This window comes from Heteronotia binoei, chromosome 4 (assembly GCF_032191835.1).
Source record: "Heteronotia binoei isolate CCM8104 ecotype False Entrance Well chromosome 4, APGP_CSIRO_Hbin_v1, whole genome shotgun sequence".
Classification (NCBI taxonomy): Eukaryota; Metazoa; Chordata; class Lepidosauria; order Squamata; family Gekkonidae; genus Heteronotia; species Heteronotia binoei.
Genome location: NC_083226.1, coordinates 16153926 through 16176110, shown reverse-complemented (window position 1 = coordinate 16176110; position 22185 = coordinate 16153926). Strand labels below are relative to the sequence as shown.

Below are 22185 nucleotides of genomic sequence, written 5' to 3'. Positions count from 1 at the left end.
AATCTGTTGGCTGACTACCCAGACTGTTTCCTTGTATGGCATTGCCTCTGCAAACCTGAACTCTCTTTGCAAACCTCATCTCCTAAGAACACATTAGCTGTGGGAAGGGGCTACTTTGCCTCTGAGGGCCAAGATGGGACTTTTCCCAGTGTATTCATTCCTGTTAAGGGCCGACTTCCCCTTTTCCTTCTTTTAAACTGTCTGAAATCCCCCTTCCTATCTGGCATCAGAGAAAAATGGGGTATGGTAGTAGTGTGAAAGTAGCCCCCAAAAGATAGGAAGGTGGGTAGGAGAAAAGGAAAACAGAGACATTGCAGGGGGAAGTAAAACTGAAGATGAGGCCAAGACAGAAAGAGAGAGTTCAGTAGTGGGATGTAGGGTTGCCAGACCCTCTGGTGGAGGTTGGGAGGGGGGGGGGCTGCTACCAGGCCCCACATCCCCACTGTCAATCAGCTGGCTGGCAAGGGGGGACTTTTCTAGAAAAAGAGAGTGATCCATTTGACATGCAGTGATGTGTCTACATCACTGCCCACGTTACCCGGAAGTGACATCGTCACATCCGGGATGTTGGGATAACACTTTGGTATTTGGGCAAAAAACTCTATGGAAGAAGCCAAATTTACCACAGAGCTTTTGCCCAAATATCGCCCTGATGTCCCAGAAGTGATGATGTCACTTCTAGGTCAAGTAGGCTGTGGCACATCACGGTAAATTGGATGAGCCTCCCTGCTGCTCCTGGCAAGTCCCCTTCACTCCCTGCCAGTTGCCAATAGAGACCAGACGACCCCAGTGGGAGAGAAGGAAAGGGGAGAGACGGCAGGTAGTGCCAGGAGCAGGCACAGAGAAGAAATGAAGGAGGGAGGAACAGAGGAATGAGATTTCCTCTACTGAACTACTAGTGTATCCTTGCATGCATGTGTGTATAGCTGGTGAATTAATTTTACTTTTACGTTAACTCAGGCATGCTCACAAAACCTTTGTCCCATAAAATGTTGCAGTTTTGGCTCAAGGCTGGCCAACGAGACAATGTTGTGATTTCAGCTTAACACAACAGCCGAAACCCAACAAAACACCTTCAGAGTGCAGGGCAACTTGCATCGCAGTCTGCTTTTCAGTTCAAGTCCCCTTGCATTTTAAGAAGGCTGTGGTGTAGAAAAGAAAAAAGAAGGGCTGCTGCCCAGGGCTTTGGTTTACCCCACCCCCACTGTATAAGCACATACACTGCTCAAGCAGAAAGGTCTCCAGAACCTCCGATGCAGGTACAGAGTCTGTTTGTGGTGCTGATGCCGACTCCATTCACGGCAACATAAAATAAACTCTCTATTTGCAATAAGATGACCAAGTTTTCTTTTTTTAAAAAAACAAAAAACCCAGCAGTCTGCTTTTGAAATAATCTGGAAAGCCAAGCGTGCATGCAAGACCTTACTCATACATATGGAACCATGGAGGCACTTCAAGATGTGCACAAGTCCATGCGATTACCCAAAGAAGCCTCATACTGAGCTGTAGCTGATGTGAAATTGCTGTTGGAGATGCTCTGCGCCCCCCTTTTTAAAAAATGATGTAAAGAATCTATATAATTGAATCAATATTGGTCCCACGTCTGATGAAGACTGGAAAGAAACAAGTACTTAATTGATTGGCTTGTCACCACACTACTTTGGGACTTGAATGTACATGTTTTGGACGTTTGGACAGGTTTCTATATATTTCTTAATAAATTGGTCACTAGCTTGTATTTTTTGTTGTGTACCTCTCCTCTCATGGCTGGCAGCGCAAAAGTGGAAGGGCCTTCGGTATTGACAATAAATGGGGAAAAAATGTCATAAGTCTTTGTGGACTAGGCTGTGGATCACGTCAAAATCCATTTATTCTACAAAAGTTGGAAGCTCCTTCTAAAGGTCTTTTGAAGCTCTGGTGCTCTCTTAGACTTCTCCTGCATTCTGGCTTCACTAATCGCTTCAAGGGCAGGATAAGCTCTGCGCACACAGTAAGTAAGGGAAATGGAATTTGCCCCGATATTGAAGTGCATCAGAGCTCTCAAGCATAGAGGGAGTGGAGTACAAGTCTTGGAGAATTGATTAAAAACTTTTAAAAACATCACTGCATAGAGCCTACAGCTGCTTTTGCATACTGTAGATATGCCGCAAATTAAAAAGCAAAAACAACAATGCTCGGGCTTGCATTTGTGAACTGTAAATAAATAAAAAATTAGCTAGACTGATCTCTCACTAGGCTTGTTCCGGTCTTGGAGCCCTTTTCCCCCCAGTGCGTCTGTCTGATTTTACACAAGCTGCTGCGGGGCTGCGACTTGTTCTGCCTCTTTCCCATGGCAAGCAAGATCCTCTGAAAACCAGTTTCTGCTTGCCACGGGAAAGAGGTGGGGTAAATCGCAGCTTCGCAGCAGCTTGTGCAAAATCGGACAGAAGCGCCAGGGGGGGAAAGGGTTACAAGATAGGAACAAACCTAGTGAGAAATCAGCCCTTTGGTGTTTTCTCTTCTTCCACAAAGCAGACCTATGGATAAGTGAGTTCGGCCTCAAATGCACTGTGCCCATTGGTAGGCCAGCCATTTTGTTTACTGGAAAGTTTTTGGTGGGCTTTTGCCCCGCAAGGCCATTGGCAGCTGGCAGCAAGCTGAGTCTAAGCAGCAACATCTGCTCAGCTCAGACCCAGACGGTGGCACTGAGAACAGGTATAGGCCTTCGGAGCAGCAGGGGGCACTTAGATTCAGCCTGCTCTGGGCCTGCTGTAACACCCCAGTACTACTGCAATTGTGTCCACCCTCCCCCCCCCCCAATTCCTGTAAAAGAATGGCAGAGATGAATATGAGACAAAAGAAATGAACACAAAGGACTCTTCACCAGAAGAACAAACTGAAAGTCCACTGTAAAGTTAGGGGCATTGGTATGAGCTACGCTACTGATTTCTTAGGTTTTCTTGCAGGATAAATAATACATTATCCAAGGCTCTACTTGATGCTTTTTTTGTTGTTTCCTGTTAACTTCCAGCATTTTTGTACAGACTTATTCAAAGGCTTTAAAGTTAATCAGCGTTATTCAAAGATGTAGAATATTTAAATATCTGCCGTGTCCTCATTGACGGGTTGTGGAACAGCTGCGTGTTTTGATCATTAAAGCAGAATTTTTTGCACTTTGCCCAGAAACGCAGAGTCAGGGCTTCTTTAACATCAGTTCAAATGAGCGCATGAATGCTCTCGGATGCCTTTTGAACGTTTTGCCCCTCCGATGCATTAATTCCAATCTGAGCCAATCGCTCCGAACTCACATTTCAGCGTTCAGAGATGCGCAGCTTTAACACGCCAGGAAAGCTCATCCGGAGGGATCCCAAGTCTGTACTACATGAGATCACAGTTGTTTTTTTAAAATTTGCATGGCAGCCAATCGAGATACACGAAGGGTAGAAGTAGTAGGCCTTCCTGCTTTCCTGCACAGTTTGCTCTTCTGCCTTGAATGTGAATGACAGAAGCTGTAATGGTTTATTTTTTTTAAAGAATACTGATCTGACAAGGCAGGTTCATGGGACCACACTGATAAATGGGATTTATCAGCCATTCAGGTCATTCTTACTTGATGAAGGGTCTGTTATCCTCAAAGCTGAAGAATGCATAGACATAAAGACAAGAACGTCAACATTAGAATATAATGACAAAAGAGGTACTAGGCAGGTCAGCAATCAAACACGCAATTCCCCGGTTCGAGCAAGAGAAAGTGGGACTCAGCTTGGCCCTGTTGCCAGGGCCAAGTTAGAAGAGATCTCGGGGGGTCAGATTCCCCCCACTTTCAAGTTCGGAACAGCCACAAAGAGCAAACCAGAGTGAGGATGCATGCTTGGAGAGGTGGCATTCAATCCTTTCCCAGGTGTTGTTTATTTAGTCGAAATGTCCCCCCCCCCAAAAAAAAGGTTAATTGCTTCAGACTGGGGGAATGTTGATCAGGAAAAGCGTCTAGGGAAGGGCTAAAACAGCCTTCCCCCCAAGCATTCGTTTCCCATTTTGCTTTGAACAAATGGAACTATGGGAGATGGGCTCGCCCACTCTGGGTGGAAGAATTCTTGGAGATTTGGGAGTGGAGCCCTGGGAGGGCAGGGTTTGGGGAGGGGAGGGACCTCCGAGGGGTACAAAGCCATACCGTCCATCTTCCAAAGCTGTCATTTTCTCCACGGGAGCTGAGCTTTGTAGTCTGGAGATCTGTTGTGATTCTGAGAGATCTCCCTAATAGGAGAGCAGATCCTGGATCTCCCTGCTTCTCTGTCTTGTTTGGTCTGCACTGAGGTGGTAAACCTGAGTCTGGCCTATGCCACTTTCATATCTCACTGCACACTCCCGAGCAGGGCTCTTTTTTGTAGCAGGAACTCCTTTGCATATTAGGCCACACACCCCTGATGTAGCCAGTCCTCTAAGAGAAGAAGAAGACTGCAGATTTATACCCCGCCCTTCTCTCTGAATCAGTCTCAGAGCGGATGACAATCTCCTATATCTTCTCCCCCCCACAACAGACACCCTGTGAGGTGGGTGGGGCTGAGAGGGCTCTCACAGCAGCTGCCCTTTCAAGGACAACTCCTGCGATAGCTATGGCTAACCCAAGGCCATTCCATCAGCTGTAAGTGGAGGAGTGGGGAATCAAACCCAGTTCTCCCAGATAAGAGACCGCACACTTAACCACTACACCAAACTGGCTCTTAGTACAGGGCCTATTGTAAGCTCTTGGAGGACTGGCTACATCAGGGTGGTGTGGCCTGATATGCAAAGGAGCTCCTGCTACAAAAAAAGCCCTGCAAGACAGAGTGCTTCTTCATACACAAAAGAAGGCCCTACATGTAGAAAACTAGAGCAGGGTTCTAAGCTTTCTCTGGACTTGCTGGTTTCTCTGGTGAAGCAGACAATCTGGTGAGTCATAGCCCAAAGTGGTATAGCACAGACAGCCTTTGGGAGAATGAAGCCCTTATAGACTCTATCGGACACCCTCCAAACCAGCAATGCTGTCATTTCCTGACAGTGGCAATGGATATAGGAAAAGGAGCCACACTCCAGCTCTGCAGCTGCCTTGCTTGCTCTCGTTTGGCTTCTGCAAAATGTCAATTGATTTAGAAATCTGCTGCCTTTGAAGAGCATTAATATTGGAAATTTAATACAGCCGTCTCGGGAAGCCTCGGCAGAAGTTGACAAGCTCCCATGCACCTTAAGGCATTCTTCCCCCCGATATATGAAGATACATTCTACATGCCTTATCTTTTTATTATCAGCTTTTGACAATAACAATTCCTCGAGCCCCTCCTTTTGCAAGAGTCAGACTCCATTATCCTCTTTGCAGATAATGGCACTAGAATGGTCTCAAAAGCCGCTCCTGCTCATTGCTGACAGCTGACCTATTTACCGCTGTTCAAAAGAACATGTACGTCTGGCTGCCTACCAAACAGGAGAGCTAACCGAATGCGAAGATGAAAAATAACCCGCAATTTCTCATTAAAATATGTTTTCTTCAGTTGCAAGTCGTCTCCCCCCCTCCCCTCGCAGCTGTACTCCTGTTGCGACTAATCACAGTTTCCCGGGCTGCTTTTTCTGACACAGAAATTAACAGTCATTCCGGGAAACGTGGTGTAGTCTGTAATGCGAGAAAATCCATGGAACTGCTTGCATTGGAAAACACAACATGAAAGTTCTATCGATGCTCTTCGGCAGGGCTTTTCTGGCAAAAATAGTTCAGGAGCTCATTTGCATAAGAGGCCACACACCCCTGACATCACCATTGTTTCATACAGGGCCTTTTTGGCAGAAAAAGCCTTTCAGGAACTTGTTTGCATATTAGGCCACACACCCTGACATCACCATTGTTTCATACAGGGCTTTTTTGCAGGGGGGGGGAAGCCCAGCAGGAGCTCGTTTGAATATTAGGCCACACCCCTGACATCATAATTGTTTCACACAGGGCCTTTTTTGCAGGAAAAAGCCCAGCAGGAGCTCATTTGCATATTAGGCCACACCCCTGACATCACCATTGTTTCATACAGGGCCTTTTTGGCAGAAAAAGCCTATCAAGAACTCGTTTGCATATTAGGCCACACCCCCTGACATCACCATTGTTTCATACAGGGCTTTTTTGCAGGGGGGGGGAAGCCCAGCAGGAGCTCATTTGAATATTCGGCCACACCCCTGACATCATAATTGTTTCACACAGGGCCTTTTTTGCAGGAAAAAGCCCAGCAGGAGCTCATTTGCATATTAGGCCATAGACCCCTGATATCACCATTGTTTCATACAGGGCTTTTTGGGTGGAAAAAACCCACCAGGAACTGATTTGCATATTAGTCCACTCCCCCTGATGTTACTATTGTTTTACACAAGGCTTTTTTTGCAGAAAAAGCCCAGCAGGAACTCATTTGCATATTAGACCACACCCCCAACGCCAAGCCAGCTGGAACTGTGTTCCTACTAAAAAAAAAGCCCTGCTTTTTGGGTGCCTGGATGAAATGTCAGTGATGCTAGTTTGAGATTCCTCAGTCCCAAAGTCCAAGTTCTACCCTCTCCATCTTTGCTTGCTCTATATTGTTGAAGCCATGCGTTTTCCCCACCAGTTCTCATGGAACCTGGTGCCTGTTAACATTCCCCAGGCCAGGTGCTTTGATCGCTCCAAAGTCTGAAGCTATCCTCTGGACAGTCAGTGTTCAGGAACTCTGAACCGTTTGCCTGCTATCATGCAGAGAGAGAAGAAACCACAGCTGCCTGAAGGGCATTTGATCTCTGATGCTCTCACTCGGCTAATTACCCCTAGCAACTGAAAATCAAGGATGGTTAGCCGAGTTGGATAATGAGAGAGAGAAGGGCCATTAGCTAGGAAAGGTTCCTTTCTCTCAGCATGGCGTCTGACTGAATGGTGCCTACACAATTCTCCACCCTCAAAGCCTGGCTACTTTTCACATGGCTGTAAGAGATCATCTTATCACATCAAACACCATGGACAGGATGGTCTATTAGCAGTGATCCCCAGCATGGTGCCCGCCATGCTGGTGATAATTTGCTTCTCCCCCGCCCCCCGCAAAAAAGAGCCAGTCCAGGCTTCCCTGCACCTTACTGGGGCAGGAGGCGCTTCAGGAGAACACCTTTGGGTTTGAGTGCACATTCAGAAACAGTGGCCTCCATCTTAGGAAGATGCTTAGCTTGGAACTATCCAACATTCAGAAACAGTGGCCTCCATCTTAGGAAGATGCTTAGCTTGGAACTATCCAACATTCAGAAACAGTGGCCTCCATCTTAGGAAGATGCTTAGCTTGGAACTGTCCAACATTCTGTGACTGTTTCCAGCCCCAAAGGCAGCCATTTTGTGGTGGTGCCCACTTCCCATTGTCAAAATTCCAAACGCACCCACAGCCTCAAGACAATTGGGCCACCTTGTATACTTCATCTGTTAGAGTGAGATGCTTCTGAGCAATGGCCCCATTCTTGCATCTGCCCAATCCGATCACCAGAACCCCTTTGCTTATTAGGCCACACCCCCCAATGTAGCCAATCCTCCTGGAGCTTACAGTAGGCCCTGTACAAAGAGCCCGTAAGCTCTTGGAGGATTGGCTACATCAGGGAGGTGTAACCTAATATGCAAAGGAGTTCCTGCTACAAAAAAGCCCTGCTGGTCACATATAAAGGAGCTGATCACATAAAATCAATCTAATATAGCAGGTTGGCAAGAGAATTATAATGTAGGAGGATATTTGTAGGAGAAGGAATTGTGGGATCTCTGTCCAACCAAGGCAACCACCATTTGCAGCCATCTATTTTAAGTCATCATGGGCGCAGTCTATGTATAGATATTTACATCGGGGCTACTGCAAATCCTACTGAATTCCAAGCTTAAATCTTTTACATATTATACTGTGTTATATTTAATGTTTGAAAGCAGCATTCCTACAAATAAACATTTCATCTGAGGAATAGATTTTGGTCTTTCTCTTCAACGCTCCCTTCTCTTATCTCCTGTGCACTTTGCACCCCTTGTTTTTCTCATCCAGCGTAACAGCGTCAAGAAGAAATTCCTGCTAGGGGATAGTGTCTCATTTGCTGTTGATTTTGGGGACTGAACAGAACTATGCTAAGAGGTAAATTCTGACCATCTGGCCCTGGAACTGCCCTGCCCTGGGTAGCCCAGATTGCCTGATCTCGGAAGCTAAGCAGGGTCAGCCCAGATTAGACCACCAAGGAAGCCCAAGGTCGCTATGCAGAGGCAGGCTACGACAAACCACCTCTGAACGTTTCTTGCTTAGAAAGCCATAAAGGGTTGCCAAAAGTCAGTTGTGACTTGACGCTAAAAAAAAAAAATGGAACTGTACAGCAACTGGACAAGAAGCCATCTTTCCTCGTCTTTACAGATTTTAGTATTACAGAGACTCTTAACGGCTTGCTTGTGACTCCCCAGAGCATATTAAGAACATAAGAGAAGCCATGTTGGATCAGGCCAATGGCCCATCCAGTCTAACACGCTGTCACACAATAGCCAAAAAAGCCCAGGTGCCATCAGGAGGTCCACCAGTGGGGCCAGGACACTAGAAGGAAAACAAAATATGCTAGCTTCAGCCTACAGTGAAGCTGGGTGTGTGAAGCATGAACATGACACAGTACCATCCCTATGACTGTCAATACCTAGATGACTGCTCAGTTAAAAAAAAAATTCATAGGACCAGCCTGACACAGACTGGAAGCATCTTTTTTCCTACAACCACCTCATACTGAGCGATGCTATGGGCAGGCAGTTCACTTCTCTGTTCCCGGTGACTCCCTCCCATCCAATAATTGCCTCTAATGGCTCAGCAGGAACACACTGAGGCAGTCATGTGTATGTGATTTTACAAACCATCGTCATACTTTCTCCCATTCTGGTGCCAGGAATAAGGCTGCCAGCCACCATGGAAGAAGGGATGAGACCACTGCTCAGCTGCACCTGTTATTTCAAAGGGATGCACAGATTAAATGGGCTGTTAATTAGCATCATGGCCACTGAAATAGCCAGAAGAGAGAGATGGAATCCAAAAACCAGGCATCAAAAACTATAATGCAAACTACTCAGTGAATCCACTATGGAGGAATGCAATACAGACATTCAACAGTGGCAAAAAATTCAGAGGTAGCCATGCTGGTCCACAGCAAAGTTCAAAACCAGAAGTCACGTAATACCCTTTATTAACAGCAACATAAATAATACAATGCACTAGACATTCTTTTTGAGCACTTTTGGAACTTTGCATGAGGCTGAAAGTTAATTAAAATTAATTTGTTCTTGACCTTTCATATTTGGCACTGCGTTAATATTGCTACAATCTAGCCTTCACTTCCTCATTACTTAATGTGTCAACTAAAAATAATCTCCAGAATATTAATATAAAGATTACTAACTTTCCTTGGTTCTTGGCATTTCAAAGGGACATGGGTGTTCTGTGTGGCATGAGAAAAAAACATTCCATCAATGAATGGGTGTTTATAATTTTCATTTGGGGGACCCCCATTTTTTGTTTCTTGCTCTCTCAGCATGCCAGTGGTGCAACCTGCCATCACCCACACTCTGTGTCTTTTAAAAAGACACAACCTGATACCGCACTCATCCTGACCCTATTAACATCAGCATATACTCCCTCAAAAAATACCCCCTACACAAACCCCCAAATTTCTTATCATCTTTGTCCTGCTGCACTTCAGCTCCTGAACCCCACAAAAATGCTCTAGTTGATGTCAATATAGTTGTTATTCTGGCAGAATTGATCTTAATAGTACTTAATAATACTTTATCGAGTTTGGTACAATGTGCTGGTCATTACCTTTAAAGCCCTATATGGCCTAGGACCTGCCTACCTGAGGGACCGTCTCTCCCCACACGTTCCCCAGAGAGTATTGAGATCGGGAACTCAAAATCTCCTTGTTGTCCCCGGGCCAAAGGAAGCCCGTTTGAAATCTACGAGGGATAGGGCCTTCTCTGTAATGGCCCCTTCCTGGTGGAACCAACTGCCGGAAGAGGTAAGGGCCCTGCGGGACCTTGCTCAATTCCGCAGGGCCTGTAAGACAACCCTCTTCCGGCAGGCTTACAACTAACCGGCACTGAAATCTGAAGTCGAGCGTAGTTTTATAAGTCTGTAGAATGTTTTTAATCTTCTTATATGTAAATTGTTTGAGTGGTCTAATTTTAATTATATAAATTATATGAAATGTTTAAACTTTTATGTTTCATGTTAGATTTTATATGTTGTAAGCCGCCCTGAGCCACTTGGTGGGAAGGGCGGGATATAAATTACAAATAAATAAATAAATAAAATAAACGTCCCCATAGATAGGGTTGGCAACTTGTATTTGAAAAATTTCTAAAGATTTAGCAATTTAGAAATTGCTGGCGAGACAACAAACTCACAGGGGATCTCTGGCTGACTCTCCTCTTCCTGCCCAGGTTTGATGAAGATTGGATCTATGGGACCTGATTTACGTTCCCCCTACCAAGAAGGTGCCTTCAGGAAAGTGCTTTCTGGGGAAATTACAGACATAGGTTCAGGAGGTTCTTTCCCCCCTCTGTCTTGGGGTTCTCACCACTGCTTTTGTCAGTTTCAAACTACTCTTGTCAGTTTCAATAGGGTTCTTCCCCCCATCCCCCTTTGCCAGTGTTCCTTCTTGTTCCCATTCTCTTGCAGCAAGCTTGCAGAAACCGCCATCCCTGCTTGGATTCCTTGTGACTCTGTGTTTTGAGATCGATCAGTCCCTTTAAGCTTGCACTGCCACAGTGGGACTTGATTCTGCTGGGCATTCTGTATGCTAAACCAGTTGTACTGCTCTTGAAAAAACGTCCCTCTTTTGCTTGCATTGCTGCAGATACAGGAGTCTATTGAACAGCTCAGGAATAAGTCAGGGACATACCCTCACAGGAAACTCCCTCCTCTTCTGCTTTGAAGTCTGGTAACATCTTGATTGAGCCAAGACTGTCTGGAAATGTATCCATTCATAAACTGCAATGAACCTCCACAAACAGCTTCAAAGTTTGTGGCAAAGTTCATTCCAGTTGATCTATCACAGATCTGACATTGCAAAGCAAGAACCTGCCAAAATTAATCACAAACTTTAGTTTATGAGGTGGTTCATGGTTTAAATGGTTTTAATGGTTTTATGAATGTTTAATGGTTTTATGAATGTTTATTTAATGGTTTAAATGGTTTTAATGGTTTAAATGGTTTAATGGTTTTAGATGTATTTAAATGGTTTATGAATATGTGTGTTTGATGTGTTGGTATGTTTGTGGAAGAGCACCTCATTTCGTTGCTCTCTTTTTGTTGAGAACAATGACAATAAATTCATCTATCTATCTATCATACCCATCCCTAATGCTCATTAAACCAACTTTTGGGCATACCATTTGTCTTCCCACTGCACCATTGTTGTTGTTGTTATTATTATTTTGGCTCTTCAATGCTCATACTGCAAGAAAGTGTTCCTTTACCTACAGGTACCTAAATATACATTTGGGAATTTTGGGATCAATTAGCCATGATCTAGAAGAAGAAGAAATTGGATTTATACCCTGCCCTATACTCTGAATCTCAGAGTTTCAGAGTGGTCACAATCTCCTTTACCTCCCCCGCCCCAACAGACACCCTGTGAGGTGGGTGGGGCTGAGAGAGCTCTTACAGCAGCTGCCCTTTCAAGGGCAACTATGAAAGCTATGGCTGACCCAAGGCCACTCCAGCAGGTGCAAGTGGAGGAGTGGGGAATTAAACCCGGTTCTCTCAGATAAGAGTCTGTGCACTTAACCACTACACCAAACTGGCTCTCCTCCACCACTAGTCTCCTCCACCACTACTAGTACCTTTAGGACTGGGCCCACAGGGTTACCTAAGCTTGGTCATCTCCTCTGTGATGTTGCCTCTGAAGCACATACTCTTGCTCACCCAGGTGAGACACTCTGAAGCGTGCTGCCCGCAATACAGCACCACTGGTAATGAAAAATGCTGTGTCCTTTTCAACCGCAAAGGACTTAGGAGGGTTCCTCAAAAAGCAGGAGAGGAGAACAGGCAGGTGTAAAGAGTAAAAAGAGGCTGGACAGATGCCCGAAGGACATGTCAGACTCCTATCCATCATGGGCAGAAATCACGATGGGGGAAAGAGATGGATGGTCATGTTTCATGGTCGTGAAGCACAATCTTGGCATAATGACCTCTCTTGCTGAAAGGAAGCCAATTAATGTGTGACCCGGTCCAAACTGGATTCTAGCAGACTGTTTCCTGACTGCAAAAAAGGGACTTGCCTAGGGCACGTTCCCTCCCCAAGCGGCTACACTACCCAATTTATTTAAGATTCGAACGCTGGAGGCAAATTGAAAGGTGATCTGTGCTCCTGCATCTTCAAGACGTGCTGGGGACCCACACACAGGACTGCCGAAGGCAGCATTAGAGTGCTGAATATACTGCCAGGACAAACAAGTGCATGGATTGCCACTACTAAGTTGTTGTTAGGCAGTGAAGACCAATACTGGCATCTGGAGCCGGTACATCAACAGCGAGACATGAAAGCTCGTTATTTATGCCTTGCCTTTAAATTATGCCAAATTCAGTTAATTTATCACTGTAAGAGAGCCATCTGGAAGTAATGAGGACACCTTTCCGCCTAAAGGCAGCCCGCAGTGAGATTCCAGTGAGTTCAATGGCTGCTTTGAGTATCCTGTTGTCAAAAATCCTCTTTTGCTGCTATGGGCGATATTTTTGTTTGCTAGCAAAGTTCAGCCCCATATTGGTATGATACAGATTCAGCAAAGATTTTGGACTAATCTACATTTTACAAACCAGCCAACAGGATTTCCTGACAGAATATTAAATACATGATTCCTTAAAGCAATCGTCATGATTAATGACTTCATAGCAAGACCTTGAGTATTTAATAACTTTCAGGACACACTCCAAATCGATAGCCATTGATCAGGGTTTTTTCCCCTTGATGGAATACATCTGACAGCAGAAAAATTAGTGTGTACCCCAGCAATTCAACGTGAACACAGCCGTCATAAAAAAAAGAGAGCTCAACCAGCCAGATAATATCATAAAAATGGCAACTGTATGCTAGCAAGTTTGGTGAATAATGAGGTGGTGCACCACAAAAGTGACCAAACAACTCATCCTCAATTCTATCCAGAGGCCAAAACAGGACTTGCATATGAGCACCACTCCGATTGCAAGTCCCGCCCCCCCCCCCCCAGCAGTTATATAAAACTGGGAAAGATGGACTCATACAAGTGGGAAGAGGAAAGCGAAGGACTCCTGGAAATAAGTCGCTGCAGGAGATCTCAGAATCACTTTCAGGATCCAATTTTATTCAATATGTCTTTTTTGTGACTCAGAAAATGCTAAAAAAGCAGATTCCAAATGGTTTGGATGATAGTTTTGATTGGGCCCAAGGAGTTTGTAAAGCTTAAGCCAGTTTGGTGTAGTGGTTAAGTGTGTGGACTCTTATCTGGGAGAACCGGGTTTGATTCCCCACTCCTCCACTTGCACCTGCTGGAATGGCCTTGGGTCAGCCAGAACTCTCACAGGAGTTGTCCTTGAAAGGGCAGCTGCTGTAAGAGTCCTCTCAGTCTCACCCACCTCACAGGGTGTCTGTTGTGTGGGGGAGAAGATGTAGGAGATTGTAAGCCGCTCTGAGTCTGATTCAGAGAGAAGGGGGGGGGGGGTAAATCTGCAGTCTTCTTCTTCTTCTTAAGTTATGGAGAACTTGTGTTGTCCAGCTAGGATCCCTAACAGCCCTCTCAGAGGAGCATGTTAACCTTGCCTTGTGACAGATGGGGGTGAGGGAGAAGGCTTTATTCTGGTCCTGAGAGATGAGAGACAAAAGGGAAAGCACTTCCTCAGGCTCTCCGATGCGCCTTCCACTGAAATTTCTTATCTGCTAGAGATGAATGACACTTTGGCTGGGTGGAAGTTTCAGGGACTCTGGTGTTAACGGCAGATTTGCTGCTTATGGGTGGGCCTCACTCACTAACCTTTGAAAATCCTCACCACTGAGAATGAGCCAACCAACCTACTGACAGGATTAGGGTTGCCAAGTCCAATTCAAGAAATATCTGGGGACTTTGGGGCTGGAGCCAGGAGACATTGGGGGTGGAGCCATAAGCAACGTTGTGACCGGAACAATTGAACTACGAAGGGAGTTCTGGCCATCACAGTTAAAGGGACCCCCGCACACCTTTTAAATGCCTTCCCTACATTAGAAATAATGAAGGATAGGGGCACCTTCTTTTGGGGCTCATAGAATTGTATCCCCTGGTCCAATCTTTTTGAAACTTGGAGAGCATTTTAAGGAGAGTCATCAGATGCTATGCTGAAAACGTGGTGCCTCTACCTAAAAAAACAGCCCCCCCCCCAGAGCACCCAGATACCCCCAGATCAATTCTCCATTATACCCTATGGGAATTGAACTCCATAGGGAATAATGAAGTGCCCAGCAGACATTCCCCCCCCCCCCCCGTTTCTGATGACTCTGAAGCGGGGGAGGGCCTGCTCCCACCTGGGGATTGGCATCTCTACTCATGAGTTGCTGAACATCCAACTTCTTCAAAATAACACAGAGCAACCAAAGGTTCATGTTTACCTTTCCTATGCAAACGGCCTCTGAAAAGATTGGGCAACCAACGGAGGGTCTGGGCTGCTTTCACAGCCACTGGGAGCAGCCATGTTGTTCTGCCTCCGTCCCCCATTCAGCCTTAAAGACACAGACACACCATCCCAAGAGGAAGCCTTTCCAAGTGGAGTCTGACGCCTCCGGAGGTGGAAAGGCACATGGTGGCTGTTGAGGCAGGGCTTCCCCCCCCCCCCCCAGCCAGCTGACTGGGAGCGGGAAGGAGCCTGGGAAAGTGGGAGAACTCCCACTGGGACCTGGGGATTGGCAAGCCTAGAAAGGATATAGCTGTGGGTTCCATTACTAGGAGTGAAAGGGCATGCAACTAGGCCAAAGGGTCTAAGAACTTCTTGTGGTCCTACCTAAAGACAGCTTTATGAAGGAATGGGATCTGGGAGTCAGGGGAGAAGAGTCTTTGAGAAGTTTTTCACAGAGAGAGAGAGAGAGAGAGAGAGAGAGAGAGAGAGAGAGAGAGAGAGAGAGAGAGAGCAGCTCTGTAATATTTGAGCTAAAGTTGTATGCATCTCAAATCCTACCTTCACCAGCAACCCTGTCTGATAGCGATAAACTCTCGAGGAGCTTTGTGGGAGAGAGATCTGAACCCATATTTCCTTCAGCAGTAAGTTCAACAAACTATTCACACAGGCTCTAAAACCTTAGAAAAGAACTCACGGGAAAAAAAGGTGAGAAGTCAGAGAGAGTTAACTTGTTCAACCAAAAATTGAGAAAAAGAGAGAGAAAGAAACCAGAGAGAACAATGAATTATGATGCTCAGCAAACACCTCAGGGGGTGAGAGTTAATAGGGTAGCTGTGGGAGAGTTATTTAGCTATCACAAAAACAAGAATAAATGGATATTAGGGCAAGAGGAGTATCTGGAGTCTAAGGTGTATTGTAGCTGCAGCATAAATGTTAAAGAAATAGTTGTGGTGGAGAAAAGGAGCCTGAAGCCAGAAACCTGTTGAGGTCTTTCTCTAAAAATCTGTGTTTAGCTTGGCATCTAAGAGATAGGTAACTGGTTTTATATCAGTTTTGAGATATGGGCTAAGAAGAAAAAAGGAGGGCACGTTTGGATGGTCTGGAGCAGGGTTTTTTTTTGTAGCAGGAACTCCTTTGCATATTAGGCCACACCCCCTTGATGTAGCCAGTCCTCCTGGAGCTTACAGAATGCCCTGTGCTAAGAGCCCTGTCAGCTCTTGGAGGATTGGCTACATCAGGGGTGTGTGGCCTAATATGCAAAAGAGTTCCTGCTACAAAAAAAGTCCTCGTCTGGAGCACTCTCAAAAGCCAGCTGCTTTGAGTTTGGCACACTGGCTGACCTTCTAAAACTGAGTCATTTGTACCACAGATAGATTGTGTTTTGCTTTCAAAACAGAGGTCCCTGAACAGCAGGTGTCTGCCAGGCAACTTGTTAGTTTGCCTAGAAAACTGAGACAGGTTAAGGAATCAAACCGGGCCATATGTCACTCAGCAGCGACCTAAAGGACTACCAGCCTCTGTTCCTTCTTGATGCAAAACCAGGAAGTGTTTGAACTTTCATTGGTCTAATTCCCCTGATGGACTGAGCCTATCTCTGGGCTTTTTGTATCACTTCGATGGAAGCTCACTTGCTGGGATGATTTGCCCTAAGTTCTCTTGACATGCCGCTCATACGAAGTTGCCATATGCTGAGCTGGACCACTGTTCTATCAAAGCATCCTTTCTTCGGGGTCTCAGGTTGAGGCCTTAGTTTCACGTTGCCTTCTACTTCGTATGCTTAAACTGGAGATGAGATGGACTGAACCTGGGGCCTTCTGCATGCAAAGCAGGGCTTTACCACTTTGCTACAGTGTGTGTGTGTGTGTGTGTCTGTTAAGTACCATCAAGTTGCTTCTGGCTTGGGGCTACAATATGAACAAATGCCCTCCAAAGCATTGTTATTAACGGCCTTGCTCAAGTCTTGCAAACTGAGGGCCACAGCTTCCTCAGCTGAGTCAATTCACTTCATGTTGGGTCTGCTTCTTTTCCTGCTGCCTTCAACTTTTCCTAGCATGATTGTCTTTTCTAGGGAGGTTCCAAACCGGCAGCTTGGGGCGCATGGGAGCCCGTCCACACGCTCGCCTGCTAAATGCCTGTATCCCACGCGGGAGGCACTTTGGCAAGCCCAGATGGCGGTAGCGCACCATTTCCTTGGTGCAATTTGGGTTTCTTTTCCCCCCATACATTCTTAGTGGCCATGCGCACATGTGCTCAGGGCAGCTTTTTTTTTTTTAAAGAATACCAACAGTGGATATAGGAAGCTTTAAGACCGCAGTCTCTCCAGCAAACTGGGGAAGTCGAAGTAATCATATGTGAGAGTTGGATAGGAGTAAGATACCAACGGGCAATTAATTTAAAGTTCTGTTGTGATATATTTATAATGTTGGTGTGCAAAATTTCGCTTTCCCAAATGGCGTCCCATTGGTCTGGAGAGAGCGTGAACCCACAGTCCTTGTGCCATGAGGTTGTGTATGAGGGTAGTGAGGATTCCAGTATGCCCTAAATTACGACCTTTTTGGTCTTCAATTTGCTCTCATCTTTCATCTTTACTGGGAACCATAATTCCTGAAGACCCCAAGATAATACTTCTCAATCACTGGCCTGGTTCCAAATTGTCATCTTCAAAAAGATCCCTTATGACCAAACTTTTAACGGCCGCAAAAACAACGGTAGCCCAATCCTGGAAAAACTCTAACAACCCATCCCTCGACACCTGGCTCCTAAAAATTTGGGAGCACATAGCAATGGACAAGATTCAGGCGTCTTTAGACACTACCGACCCCTACCAAGCCTATTCTAAATACATTGCAATTTGGTTTCCTATCCTGGAAAGAATTGATAGTGATCCATTTTATATAAATTCTTATAACAAAAGTAAATTATATAAAGACTTCTTGTGGTTATAACTCATTCCACTGTATATGATTACGCAATTTTAACATTGGCTTGTCCCTCTTTTTTGTTTTGGTTATATAACTTTTGCTGGTTAAAATGTACTGTTTATTGTTGGATGTTCTTTTTTGTTTTCTTTTCTTTTGCTGTTTTTAATTGACCAAACTCATTAAGATATACGCAACCTTGTATTATTTCAAGTTATAGTTGTATTAAGAATTTTATCAAATAAACCATTTATTAACCTGAAAAAAAAAAAAAAGAATACAAGTGAGCGCTTAGAGTGGATTGGGAAATTCACACCACCAATCCGCCTATCTTGCGCGCTTCTGCGTCCGGATGCCAAAGAGGCGAATGGCTCAGAAATTTGCTACCCCTTCAAAAGTAGTAGCTTTCTCAGCTGCTTTGAGGATGCCAGAGGATGGTGTGAGTACGAGGCCGGGGCAGGAGGCAGATGTGTGCGTTTGGATGCGCTTTGCTGATCCGTTTCTGAGCTGTCCCTGGGTTGCCTTAAACTGCCAATCGGAAACCAGCTCCAGTGACTCTTGGGAGGGGGATAAGAGTGGGAGGGCTTCTAGTGTCCTGGCCCCACTGATAGACCTCCTGATGGCATGTGGAGGTGCGACACAGTGTGCTGGACTGGACGGGCCATTGGCCTGATCCAACATGGCTTCTCTTATGTTCTTGTTTTCTCACAATATGACCAAAGTACATTAGACTCAGCTGAATCATTTTAGCTCCTAGGGAGAGTTCAGGCTTGGTTTGATACAGAATCCATTTATTTGACTTTTTGGTGGTATCCATAAAACTCTCCTCCAATACCACATTTCAAGTGAATCAACCTTCTTCTTGTCAGCTTTCTTCATTGTTCAGCTTTCACACTCCTGAACAGTAATGGAGAACACTATAGTATGAATTGTTTTGATCTTGATCACCAGGGACACGTCCTTGCACTTCAGAATGCTTTCTAGCTCCTTCATGGCTTCCCTTCCCAGTCGCAATCTCCTGATTTCTTGGCCGCAGTCTCCCTTTTGGTTGATGACGGAGCCAAAGAATAGAAAATCTTTTAAAATTTCAGTCTTTTCACCATCAGGGGTGGAATTCTAGCAGGAGCTCCTTTGCATATTAGGCCACACGCCCCTCATGTAGCCAATCCTCCACGAGCTTACAAGGCTCTTTTTTGTAAGCTCTTGGAGGACTGGCTACACCAGGCGGGTGTGGCCTAATATGTAAAGGAGCTCCTGCTGGAACTCCACCCCTGTTCACCATCAACCTTAAAGTTGGGCAATTCTGAGCTACAGACCCTCGCTCAAAAAAAAAATGTCTGAGAGAAGAAATCCCAGCCTGTCCTTAGACTGATTTCCCACTCACCCTATGCCGCTCTGACATTCCTCTTTTCAGAGCGGCATCCTTCCGATTTCCCATTATCTACCCCGGGGCTTCAGCTTGTGTTAGCTTTTTCACGTGGCAAAGAGAAACTGCTAAAAACCAGTTTCTCTTTGCCGCGCAAGAACGCCGATCTTCACTGAAGCCCCAGGGCAGATAGTGGGAAATCGGAAGGACGCCGTGCGGAAAAGAGGAACGTCAGAGCGGCGTAGGGTGAGTGGGAAATCGGTCCCTGTTTATTTTATTTTGTCTGGAGAAGTATTTTAGTCATGTGCCCCCGTACATGCTTTCTAAAGGCTTTCTGCTGCCATGAAAATGAGGCCATCGCCAACAGCGATTTGACAAATTTGGCAAAATTTTAATAAATATTAAAAAGACTCCCCTTAAACCACCCATTTCAGATTAAAGGTATTATTTAATGGGTTGTCTCTGAAATAAGACATATGAATGTTTCATGATTTAGAGAGTATTTCTGATTAGCTGTGAGGCATCGGTTCACTCCTTTCGCACACACTATAGCAGGCTCCATTAGAGCAACCAGGAAGCCAGTTCTTCACGAAATACTAACAGGAATCTAGTGGCACCTTTGTAGCTAGCAAAATTGTTACAGCACAAGCTTTTGTGACTCAGACCTCACTCCATCTAACAAAATAAACTCTGATTTACAAAAGCTTATGCTGGAATACATTTTTGCTAATCTTTAACGTGCTGCTGGAGTCCTGTTTAATTTTGTCGCGACAGACTAACATGCCATTCCTCTAGAATACTGTGATAAACAGCGACCCTTCTGCACAACTCAACTTTTTGCATGACTTGAATTCTGGAACGGCACTGTTTGCGGTTCACATTGTGAAAAGCAAGTGGCAAAATCTTTCTAGATAAGCAGAGAATAACCTGCACCCTTGGTTGTGGATCCTCACTCTGAGATTTTAACTCTGTCCTTATGAGACCCTGAGGAAAAAAAAGACGGCTAAAAACCGATGATCACTTAATTGAAATTAAGCTCCACTGAATACAATGGGACTCACTCCTAAATAAATATGTACAGATTGGGCACCCTGAGACTTGAACCAATTTCGCACGAGGCTTGTTCCAGGTGGAGATCCCTTTTGCTGCCGGGGCTTCTCTCCATTTTCACACAAGTTGCCCTGGAGCTATGAGTTGGCGTGCCGCTCTTCCGCAGCAAGCAAGATCCTCTCCCAAGCGGTTTCTCCTTGCCGCGGGAGAAGGGCGCTGTGACTCGCAGCTCTGAGGCAACTTGTGTGAAAACAGAGAGAAGCCCCGGGAGCAAAAGGGCTCTCCACTTGGAACAAGCCCTAGTGCGAAATCCTTCCTCTGGGAAAAAAAATTGAATGTCTCTTAAATTTTTAGCATAGGGTTTCTTTCTTCATATGTTACCAGACTGGAATCTCAGCCATAAAAATAATACAGCCTTACCTATGCTGGAGGGACAGATGAATGATAGGCAGCCACTTACTTGATCCCATTTTTAGGGTTTTTGAACTACTCAATAAAAGCTGCTTTAGCTTATAAAACTATTGAGCTGGGTAATTGTTGTCTGTTGAAATCTATTACAATGAAGGAGTTCCATGGCAGGTTTAGAGGTTATAGTGAGCATCAAACTGAAGACGTGTCAAGAATGTGATGCAATTACGCAAAACACCAAAGCGACTGCACCGTAGTTTTAAAAAGAGTTCTACCAAATGGCAAAGCTGGGAGAAGAGAACTTATGAGGTTGTCAAGATGCCACATAAAAACAAGTCATAGGAGGAAACCTAGCATAGAAGGGCACCGTTTGCACACACTGTTGGGCATGCTTAAACCCATTAACTTTACAAGGCATAACGCATGGTTAAGACAATAATGCTAGCAAAAGTTGAAGGTGGCAGGAAAAGAGGAAGATCCAACACGAGATGGACTGACTTATTCAAGGAAGCCACAAGGGCCCTCAGTTTGCAAGACCAGAAGAAGGCTATCAATGATAGGACTTTTGAAAGTCATTCATTCATAGGACTGCCATACGTTGGAAGTGACTTGACGGAACTTCACACACACACACAAAATTCTGAGTTGAGCTAGACATGGCAATGAGTGACAGCTGCAAGGTAAAGTTTTAGCAAAAACAACAAAGATAGGAGTCTAAGGATCTATTCTGCTAACAGTGACTGAAATGGTGTCCTGTGACATCACTTCCTGCTGTGTAACTGGAAGTGACATTGTTGTGGCATGGAATCCTCATGGAAAGAACCTGCCCAAAGACTACCAATCCAAGACTCTTTAAAGAGTACCAAATATATTGTGGTATCAGCTGTGATGGACCAGAGCATCATACACCAGATACATGAAGCAGTCTCCTCAACTGATGTTGTGTAAATAAATGTGGATATATGCACATGCACATAGATACATATGCACATAGGTAAAGGGGGGAAATCATAGAGTTGGAAGGGACCTCCAAGATCATCTAGTCCAACCCCCTGCACAATGCAGGAAATTCACAAATACCTCCCCCTACATTCACAGGATCCTCATTTCTGTCAGATGGCCATCTAACTTCTGTTTAAAAACCTCCAAGGAAGGAGAGCCCACAATCTCCTGAGGAAGCCTGTTCCACTGAGGAACCACTCTAACAGTCAGGAAGTTCTTCCTAATGCTGAGCTAGAAACTCTTTTGATTTAATTTCTGGTTCTGGTCCTACCTTCTGGGGCCTTTTGATTTAATTTCTGGTTCTGGTCCTACCTTCTGGGGCCACATAAAACAATTCCACACCATCCTCTAGATGACAGCCTTTCAAGTACGTGAAGATGGTGATCATATCACCTCTCAGCCGCCTCCTCTCCAGGTTAAACATGCCTAGCTCCTTCAACCTTTCTTCATAGGACGGTCTCCAGACCCCTCACCATCTTCATTGCCCTCCTCTGGACCCATTCCAGCTTGTCCCTATAAATATAATTAGTGAACCAAACTGTCCTTGTTCTAGGGTTCATGACTGTCCCATGGCTACATGGTTACTTCTTTCAGAGAGGATCTGTTTGCAAGGGAGCTGGCACATGCTGGTGGGGGCAGAGATCTCACTGGGGCTCCACCTGCTGATGGTGCTGGCCTGGAGATTGTGCAAACACCTAGTGAGTTTCCATCACTAGCCATAACCTCTGTTTCGAGGCCTGAAATACACCCAAAGGGGTCAGAATATACCCTCGTGTCTTAGCTCCAGTTTCCATCTGTGCTGTGGTGTGCACTTGCTGCAGGG

At 45.3% G+C, this 22185-nt stretch overlaps 1 protein-coding gene across 21 annotated transcripts in view; it reads right to left on the bottom strand.

The window, feature by feature from the left end:
* ADGRL3 (adhesion G protein-coupled receptor L3) overlaps positions 1-22185 on the bottom strand; it is an 813661-nt gene that overhangs the window by 111427 nt on the left and 680049 nt on the right. For 11 of the 21 annotated variants that reach the window (XM_060236824.1, XM_060236827.1, XM_060236810.1 and 8 more), the window contains one exon: positions 3590-3616. The exons of the other annotated variants lie outside the window; for them this stretch is intronic. In XM_060236824.1, coding sequence (XP_060092807.1) covers positions 3590-3616 — 27 coding nt within the window. The remainder of the gene's footprint in view (positions 1-3589; positions 3617-22185) is intronic. 21 annotated transcript variants of the gene reach the window in all.